At 37.3% G+C, this 10,000-nt stretch overlaps 1 protein-coding gene and 1 long non-coding RNA gene across 6 annotated transcripts in view; one reads left to right on the forward strand and one right to left on the reverse strand.

The window, feature by feature from the left end:
• LOC133665154 (collagen alpha-1(XV) chain-like) overlaps positions 1-10,000 on the reverse strand; it is a 98,585-nt gene that overhangs the window by 2,146 nt on the left and 86,439 nt on the right. For 4 of the 5 annotated variants that reach the window (XM_062070384.1, XM_062070383.1, XM_062070382.1 and 1 more), the window contains 7 exons: positions 9,815-9,959; positions 7,264-7,322; positions 7,064-7,195; positions 3,907-3,984; positions 3,364-3,438; positions 638-835; positions 457-572 (listed from right to left, as the gene is read on the reverse strand). In XM_062070384.1, the coding sequence (XP_061926368.1) occupies positions 457-572; positions 638-835; positions 3,364-3,438; positions 3,907-3,984; positions 7,064-7,195; positions 7,264-7,322; positions 9,815-9,959 (803 nt within the window). The remainder of the gene's footprint in view (positions 1-456; positions 573-637; positions 836-3,363; positions 3,439-3,906; positions 3,985-7,063; positions 7,196-7,263; positions 7,323-9,814; positions 9,960-10,000) is intronic. The other variant, XM_062070381.1, reaches the window with a different exon arrangement.
• Positions 3,867-7,892, forward strand: LOC133665159 (uncharacterized). The gene is made up of 3 exons (XR_009828706.1): positions 3,867-4,824; positions 7,044-7,203; positions 7,861-7,892. It is a non-coding gene; the product is annotated as an uncharacterized LOC133665159 (long non-coding RNA).

A 10,000-nucleotide genomic window follows, 5' to 3' on the forward strand; every position in this document is an offset into this window, starting at 1 on the left:
ATTAAGTTCATAAAGATTCACTGTAAAAAGTCAGTGCTTTAAAATTCAGTGTAAAAAATTGTCTATAAAAATGGAGTGTGTAAAAATTCAGTGATTTAAAATTCAGTATATAAAAAATCAGTTTTGAAATTCAGTGTATAAAAATTTAATGTGTGAAAGAAAACAGTTACAAAATTCAGTATATAAAAGTTAACTGTTTTAAAATTCAATCTATAAAAATTCAGTGTATAAAAATTCAATGTTTTAAAATTCAGTGTAAAAAATTCAGTGTTTTAAAATTTAATGTGTAAAAAAAATTCAGTCCATAAAAATTGTTTTAAAATTCACTGTTTTGAAATTCAGAGTAAAAAGTCAGTGTTTTAAAATTCAGTGTAAAAAATTCAGTCTATGATTTCCCTGTTGGTAAAGACACTCACCATGCAGAGTGGGTAAACACAAGCGCTCATAGACACTCACCATGCAGAGTGTGTCATCACGTTGCGTCCATCGAAGGAGTAGATGGGTATGGATGGGTCGAATGTTCCTCCGTGTTCAGAGAAGATGGAGGTCCAGCTGGTGAACAACATCTCCCCCTGAGAGCAGAGGACAGCAATGAAGTCCACAACAGGACCAAACTGACACTCAGGGTCTCCCTCACCCTCAGATTGACCACCGGCATGTCGCTGCGGTCTGCTTTCCTGACCACGGTGGCCAGGTCCTGCAGGTGTGAGGACAGGAAGGCCCTGTAGGTGCTGGTCAGTCCCAGGGCAGCAGCCTGCTGGTAGCACTGGAAGTCTGCCCCCCGGATGCCCCTCATGTCCCCTCTCAGTGGGGCGTTCAGAGCCACCAGGTGGAGCTACACAACCACAAGCAGACCACAAATACTGTGACATAAATCATGGTCCCAATAACATTGCATCTAATAGAGAGCCAAATACTAGAGTCCGTGAACATTGCTCCAAAGTCAGGATTTTTTTGGTTGACTTAATGTGCGTACAAAAGTAAAGATTGACAGGTGCAAAGGCAGCAATATATGATAAAACAAGAAGGACTTCCCTATTCATCCACGCCAGGTGAACGGCTGATTGTACCACTTCCTGTGCTGACGTAAGACAAGCCATATGAATAAATACACTACGCTACTACGACTATAGTGGACATTAACAGTTAGCTTCTACAGCTGGCTCGCCCAAAGTGCGGCACAGGGGCCATCTGTGGTCCCTGACTCCTTTGTCATCGGCCTTAAGCACATTACAAAAAACTAAACATAGAGATCTCATTTGCACCCCTGCTGGTGACATCTATCAAAATGAGGGTGGTCCCAAAAAGGAGAGATTTTTCAAATGGACTGTGTGTCGCTTTTAAAAGTGCTCCCCCTCTGGTTAACATATGAAATAACAAATATGTGTAAAAATATAAGTGCTCCCCCTCTGGTCAACATATGAAATAACAAGTATGTGTAAAAATATAAGTGCTCCCCCTCTGGTCAACATATGAAATAACAAATATGTGTAAAAATATAAGTGCTCCCCCCCTCTGGTCAACATATGAAATAACAAGTGTGTGTGAAAATATAAGTGCTCCCCCTCTGGCCAACATATGAAATAACAAGTGTGTGTAAAAATGTAAAGTGCTCCCGCTCTGGTCAACATATGAAATAACAAGTATGTGTAAAATTATAAGTGCTCCCCCTCAAGGCCAACATATGAAATAACAAGTGTGTGTAAAAATATAAGTGCTCCCCCTCAAGGCCAACATATGAAATAACAAGTGTGTGTAAAAATTTGAAGTCTTCCCCCTCTGGTCAACATATGAAATAACAAGTATGTGTAAAAATATAAGTGCTCCCTCTCTGGTCAACATATGAAATAACAAGTGTGTGTAAAAATTTGAAGTGTTCCCCCTCTGGTCAACATATGAAATAACAAGTATGTGTAAAAATATAAGTGCTCCCCCTCTGGTCAACATATGAAATAACAAGTGTGTGTAAAAATTTGAAGTGTTCCCCCTCTGGTCAACATATGAAATAACAAGTGTGTGTAAAAATATAAGTGCTCCCCCTCTGGTCAACATATGAAATAAAAAGTATGTGTAAAAATATAAGTGCTCCCCCTCTGGCCAACATATGAAATAACAAGTGTGTGTAAAAATATAAGTGCTCCCCCTCAAGGCCAACATATGAAATAACAAGTGTGTGTAAGAATATAAGTGCTCCCCCTCTGGTCAACATATGAAATAACAAGTATGTGTAAAAATATAAGTGCTCCCTCTCTGGTCAACATATAAAATAACAAGTGTGTGTAAGAATATAAGTGCTCCCCCTCTGGTCAACATATGAAATAACAAGTATGTGTAAAAATATAAGTGCTCCCTCTCTGGTCAACATATAAAATAACAAGTGTGTGTAAAAATTTGAAGTGTTCCCCCTCTGGTCAACATATGAAATAACAAGTGTGTGTAAGAAACTGAAATGCGCCACCTTTGGCCAAAATTAATTAAAAAAAAATAAATAAACATGTATATAGAGACATTCTGTAATAACTTGAAGTAAATAATGACGATTAAAAATCAATCAAAAACAAAAAAGTTTAAAAAGATACTAAAATCAGTCTTTTTCTCACAATGCGTCGACTTTTTTCTTATAAGATTGGAAACAATTTTTTCATATTTTCTTTTTCTGTAGTATTGCAATATTTTCTCATAAAATTATAACTTTTTTATGTACAATTATTACTTTTTAAATGCAAAATGGTGACATTTGTCATATAAAATTCTGACTTTTATCACAATATTGCCAATTTTTTTGTTGTTGTAAAATAGTGACATTTTTTTGAGTCAAATTAAAAGTCAGATTATTATCACAATATTGGCCAAATTGGAAAGTTTTCTTATAAAATTCGGACTTTTGTCGAGTAAAATGACGACTCTTTTCATAAAATTGCCAAAGTTTAAAGCTTTTTCTTGTAAAATTGCGACTGTTGTTGAGTAAAATTGCAACTTTTATCACAATATTGCACAAATGTTCAGTTTTTCTTGCAAAATTTTCACTTGCGTTGAGTTAAAATGAGGACTTTTATTATAATACTGCCAACATTCTTAGTTTTTCTTGTGAAATTCCACTCATTTTTCACAACAAGCTTTTTTTATATGTGCATAGTATGTATATATTATTAATGTTGTAAATACACTTCTTTATATATCTAGAGAGGCTGGTCCTAAAGAGGGAGGCTTTTTTCTCACGTCTCAAGTAGGTACAACATACAAGAATATAAGTGTGTGTGTGTGTGTGTGTGTGTGTGTGTGTGTGTGTGTGTGTGTGTGTGTGTGTGTGTGTGTGTGTGTGTGTGTGTGTGTGTGTGTGTGTGTGTGTATGTGTGTACTCACCCCAGCCACGGCAGTGAAGGTGTGAGGCAGGATGTTATAACTGGGCTGGTATCTTCTCCCCCCCTCCTGCAGCTCCTGTCCAACACACACACACACACACACACACACACACACACACACACACACACACACACACACACACACACACACACACACACACACACACACCTTCAAAACCTCCTCAAGAGACCTTCTCTAAGGACCTACCTGACTGTGTGGTCTGCTCCTCTCTGCTGCTTTGCTCTGGCTCTCAGGTGCTGACTCAGAACGGATCATCTCCCCGAGCTAAGCACAACACACACACACACACACACACACACACACACACACACACCTTCAAAACCTCTTCAAGAGACCTTCTCTAAGGACCTACCTGACTGTGTGGTCTGCTCCTCTCTGCTGCTTTGCTCTGGCTCTCAGGTGCTGACTCAGAACGGATCATCTCCCCGAGCTAAGCACAACACACACACACACACACACACACACACACACACACACACACACCTTCAAAACCTCTTCAAGAGACCTTCTCTAAGGACCTACCTGACTGTGTGGTCTGCTCCTCTCTGCTGCTTTGCTCTGGCTCTCAGGTGCTGACTCAGAACGGATCATCTCCCCGAGCTAAGCACAACACACACACACACACACACACACACACACACACACACACACACACATTGTGGTGGTCAAGGTGGCAATCTGATGGAGCAGTCTGGGTTTGGAGGTTGCCAGGAGAACGCTACATTTCGGACTGCATTGTGCCCAGTGTGACATTTGGTGGAGGAGGAATTATGGTGTGGGGTGGTTTTTCAGGAGTTAGTTCCAGTGAAAGGAACTTTGAATGCTCCAGGATACCAAAATATTTGTATTTTTTCCATGCTCCCAACCTGGTGGGAACAGTTTAGAGCGGGCCCCTTCCTCTTCCAACATGACTGTGCACAAAGCAAGGTCCATAAAGACATGGATGACATAGTCTGGTGTGGATGAGTCCTGACCTGAACCTCATAGAACACCTTTTTGATGAATTAGAACGGAGACTTTTCATTTATATGTTTGATTAATTGTCAACATTCCATGTGGCGGCCACGTCACCAGTTTGAATTTTCCCTCTTTGGTGTTGCTTCCTGTCCCGCGCTCTTCTTTTGGCGCCACTTCCTGTTGTGTTGGTGTTTTTTCCTGACCACTTCACACGTCTTTCCCTGAGCACTGATGCACACACCTGTGCTTTCTGTTAGCAATCACTTCTATTTGGGTGTGAGCCGCCATTCTTTGTTTGGAGTGTGCACACTCTTTTCCTCCCGCCGTGAGTTTTGCTGTGTTCCAGCATTCCGTTTTGTTGTTTTGCAGTTTGGTTTTTGCATAACCTTGCCTGTGCTTCACTGTCCTCCTAGCCACATGAAATACTTTTACCTGCACCTCTGCATCTTGGGAACACGCCCGGAATCGCCATCATGCGACGCAGTAAGTCATACTAAAATGTATTCATTCATACAAAAAGTATAAATACAACAAAAATAAAAATGAGGAGATAGTAAAAATGTGTAAAAAAAATTCAGTCTATGAAAATGCAGTGTATACAAATTCTATGTTTTAAAATTTAGTGTAGAAAAATGTAATGTGTAAAAAAAACAGCGTTAAAAAATTCAGAATATAAAAATGTGTTTTTTAAAAATTCGGTCTATAAAAATTCAGTGTTTTAAAAATTCTGTTCATAAAAAGTCAGTGTTTTAAAATTCAGTGTAAAACATTTAATCTATGAAAATGCAGTTTATAAAAATTCAATGTTTTAAAATTCAGTAAATGAAAAATCAGTTTTAAAATTCAGTGTATAAACATTTTATGTGTAAAAAAAAAATCAATGTTAAAAAATTCAGTGTATAAAAATTGACAGTTTTAAAATTCAGTGTAAAAATTTCAGTGTTTTAAAATTGTATTTTTAAAAAAATTCAGTATATAAAAATTGTTTTAAAATTCGCTGTTTTGAAATTCAGTGTAAAAAGTCAGTGTTTTAAAACTCAGTGTTTTAAAAATTCAGTTCATAAAGAGTCAGTGTAAAAAGTCAGTGCTCTAAAATGCAGTGTAAAAAATTCAGTCTATAAAAAATCAGTTTTAAAATTCAGTGTATAAAAATTTAATGTGTGAAAAAAAACAGTGTTAAAAAATTCAGTATATAAAAATTTACTGTTTTAAAAGCCAATCTATAACAATTCAGTGTATAAAAATTCAAAGTTTTAAAATTCAGTGTAAAAAATTCAGTGTTTTAAAATTTAATGTGTAAAAAAATTCAGTCCATAAAAATTGTTTTAAAATTCACTATTTTGAAATTCAGAGTAAAAAGTCAGTGTTTTAAAAGTCAGTGTATAAAAATGTAATGTATAAAAAAAATTGAGTTTTAAAAATTCAGTATATTAAAAATGTACTATTTTAAAATTCAGTGTAAAAAAATCAGTGTTTTAAAATGTTAAATGACGAGGATAAAAGTGTACGCCCCTGCCTGGCGTGTGTACGCTTCAACTGCGACACGTCAGTACAATCAACCAAAAAAAGTGACGCCAAATACGAATAAACACAGTAAAAATAATTGGAAAAAATGTAAATATGTATCTAAATTAGATTGATATAGTCTTTTTCCCAGAGAAGTGATAAGCCATCATTCATGTGGTGGTAGGTAAACTACATTGGACTAGACCGGGGGTCAGAAACCCGCTGCTCTTTAGCACCGCCCTGGTGGCTCCCTGGACCACTTTCAGAGATGTGTGAAAATGGAAAAAGATGAAGAAAAAAAAATATATTTTTGCTCTAATATTAATCTTCTTAATTGTTATAAATCCCACAGTTTATATTAAACATGATCCTCTGATGAGAGGATTTGGCCGGCGCCGTTTTGTCCTACTAATTTCAGCAATCCTTGAACTCGTCGTAGTTTGTTTACATGTACAACTTTCTCCCACGCTGCCACAGAAAGACCTGTTTTATGCCACTCCTTCTTTGTCTCATTTTGTCCACCAAACCTTTTATACTGTGCGTCAAATATGAGCTTTGTTGATGTTATTGACTTGTTGGAGTGCTAATCGAACATATTTGCTCACATATTGCATCATTATGATTCGTTCGTAGGTATATTTGAGCTCATTTAATTTCCTTTACTTATGTCCTCTATTTGCATGTCTCATGACACATTATCTGTATGTCATATTGGCTGCATTTCTCATAGTTGTTGGTGCGCCATGTTGTTCCAGACCACAGCAAACGTTAGCCAGCTTGCAAAGATTGTAATAAATAACTTGGACACACACTTCTATACCTTTGGCCATTCTGAGCAAGGCATTTCCAGGAGTTATGGTATTAATAATAATAATAATAATAATAATAATAGATTTTATTTGTAAAAAGCACTTTATATTGAGTTAACAATCTCAAAGTGCTACAGTGTATTAAAAAATAAATAAAAAGATAATAAAGAAATAAATAAAAATAAAAACTAGAACAGCCAAATAGCTATAACTAGTATGCATATATCTAAAAAAAAAAGGCTTTTTTAAAAAAAAAGAAGGACTTCTAAGCCTTTTTAAAAAGCATCCACAGTCTGTGGTGCCCTCTGGTGGTCAGGGAGAGCGTTCCACAGACTATTCCAACCCTTCTGTCACGGGCCTGCTTCCTGACCATTTCCCTGCCCTTAGGGCCCCTCTCCATTCCATACCTGGACCTGGCGCCAGCCGCCGTGTGATCTGATGTACAGATGTCCGCCGCTCTCAGACACGTAGGCCAGGGTTCCCTCTGCAGCCCTCTGGGTCTCTCTGGTCAGAGCATGGACTGTCTTGTAGGCGCTCACCTGGGCAGGTACACACCATCAGTGGGGCAGGGGGTGCACACGTTCAAAAACTGTAGAGCGCCTCTGACCGGGTTGACGTGTCCTGGAGGTCCTGGAGGACCAGGGGGGCCTGGGACCTTGACACCTGCTAACAGTACAAGCTTTCTTTCAAGTAGTAATGCAGCGTCAGACAAACATAAACAATCATCAGTACACAACTGTAACCTCATGCAGGGACTAGACTTGTCCCATACCAATATTTTCATACTTTTCTAAATAAAGGGGAGCACAAAAAATGTAATTATTGTCTTTATTGTAATACAAAATGTTAGTGTACATGAAACATATGTTTATTATTGTCATTTAGTCCTTAAATAAAATAGACAACTTGTCTTTTAGTAGGAAGTAAACAAACAAAGACTCCTAATTAGTCTGCAGTTACATATTGTGTTATTTATACACCTATTATTTTGAGGGACAAACTGTAAAAATGGATTATTCATCTACTTGTTCATTTACTGTTAATATCTGCTTATTTTCTGTTTGAACATGTTCTATCTACACTTCTGTTAAAATGTAATAATCACTTATTCTTCTCTTCTTTGATACTTGACATTCACCATTGGGGGGGTGTTGGTATGACCCAGTCCGTGTTTAATGTGCTGATTATTTCTCTTATTGTTTAGAGGCCGGGCCCAAAGGAGAAAACCTGGAGGTGGAACCGGAAGCATTCACTCTCACCCTATGACGGTAGAACAGGTAAGTCCAGAGCATCCCTCCTTTATGTCCGAACTAGACAATGACTACGGGGACCCAATCAGTATTTGAGGTTATTTTAATGGAATAAAAATCATTTTGATCAGTAGTTGGGAAGGAGTAGGACAAACCAACAGTAAAATGTATCATTTTTAATAGGGATGTCCGATAATGGCTTTTTGCCGATATTCCGATATTGTCCAACTCTTTAATTACCGATACCGATATCAACCGATACCAATATCAACCGATATATACAGTCGTGGAATTAACACATTATTATGCCTAATTTGGACAACCAGGTATGGTGAAGATAAGGTACTTTTTAAAAATAATAATAAAATAAGATAACTAAATTAAAAACATTTTCTTGAATAAAAAGAAAGTAAAACAATATAAAAACAGTTACATAGAAACTAGTAATGAATGAAAATGAGTCAAATGAAGTGTTAAAGGTTAGTACTATTAGTGGAGCAGCAGCACGCACAATCATGTGTGCTTACGGACTGTATCCCTTGCAGACTGTATTGATATATATTGATATATAATGTAGGAACCACAATATTGATAACAGAAAGAAATGGGGGGAGGGAGGTTTTTTGGGTTGGTGCACTAATTGTAAGTGTATCTCGTGTTTTTTATGTTGATTTAATAAAAAAAAAAACTAAAAAAAAAACTGATACAGATAATAAAAAAAACGATACCGATAATTTCCGATATTACATTTTAACGCATTTATCGGCCGATACTATCGGCAGGCCGATATTATCGGACATCCCTAATTTTTAACCAACTATTGGGTCAAGGAGCGCTAAATAGCGCAACCCAATAGTTGGGTTGGGAATAACCCAACATTGTAGTGAGCATAACTCAACTTTTTGGGTTAAATTATTCAACGCAAAAGTTGGGTTGTAAAAATTAACCCAAAATGTTGAGTTAAAATAACTCAAATAGGGGGTTGGTCCTTTTTTGAACCAGCAGTTGGGTTAAAATTTGGTTACTTTTTAACCCAACTTTTGTGTTAAATAAATTAAACCCAATAGTTGGGTTGGGAATAACCCGACATTGTAGTGAGCATAACTCAACTTTTGGGTTAAATAATTCAATGCAAAAGTTGCGTTGAAAAAATTAACCCAAAATGTTGAGATAAAATAACTCAAACCAGGGGCTCGTCCTTTTTTGAACCAGCAGTTGGGTTAAAATTGGGTTATTTTTTAACCCAGCTTTTGTGTTAAATAAATTAAACCCAATAGTTGGGTTATGAATCAACCAACATTGAGTTAGCACAACTCAACTTTTGGGTTAAATAATTCAACGCAAAATTTGGGTTCTTAAAATTAACCCAAATTGAGTTAAAATAACTCAAATAAGGGGTTGGTCCTTTTTTGAACCAGCAGTTGGGTTAAAATTGGGTTACTTTTTAACCCAGCTTTTGTGTTGAATAAATTAAACCCAATAGTTGGGTTGAGAATAACCCAACATTGAGTGAGCATAACTCAACTTTTGGGTTAAATAATTCAACGCAAAAGTTGGGTTTTAAAAATGAACCCACAAAGTTGAGTTAGAATAACTCAAACCAGGGGCTCGTCCTTTTTTGAACCAGCAGTTGGGTTAAAATTGGGGTTACTTTTTAACCCGGCTTTTGTGTTGAATAAATTAAACCCAATAGTTGGGTTATGAATCAACCAACATTGAGTTAGCATAACTCAACTTTTGGGTTAAATAATGCAACGCAAAAGTTGGGTTCTTAAAATTAACCCAAATCGAGTTAAAATAACTCAAATAAGGGTCTCGTCCTTTTTTGAACCAGCAGTTGGGTTATTTTTTAACCCAACATTTTTTAGTGTGTAGCGTTTTTTTTCCAATGCATAAAGTCTTACACACCTGATCCAGCGGCCAGCACTGGTCCTGGGGGTCCTGCCGGGCCCGTGGACCCTCTTGGACCAGGGCGTCCGAACCCCGGGGCTCCACGCTGGCCCGGAGAACCAGAGGGGCCTGGTGGGCCAATGACTGACTGGCCTTTTGGGCCCTAAAGGAACAATGTTGACATCATTGAGGGGGAGAACAATA

Source organism: Entelurus aequoreus, linkage group LG14, assembly GCF_033978785.1.
Source record: "Entelurus aequoreus isolate RoL-2023_Sb linkage group LG14, RoL_Eaeq_v1.1, whole genome shotgun sequence".
Taxonomy (NCBI): domain Eukaryota; kingdom Metazoa; phylum Chordata; class Actinopteri; order Syngnathiformes; family Syngnathidae; genus Entelurus; species Entelurus aequoreus.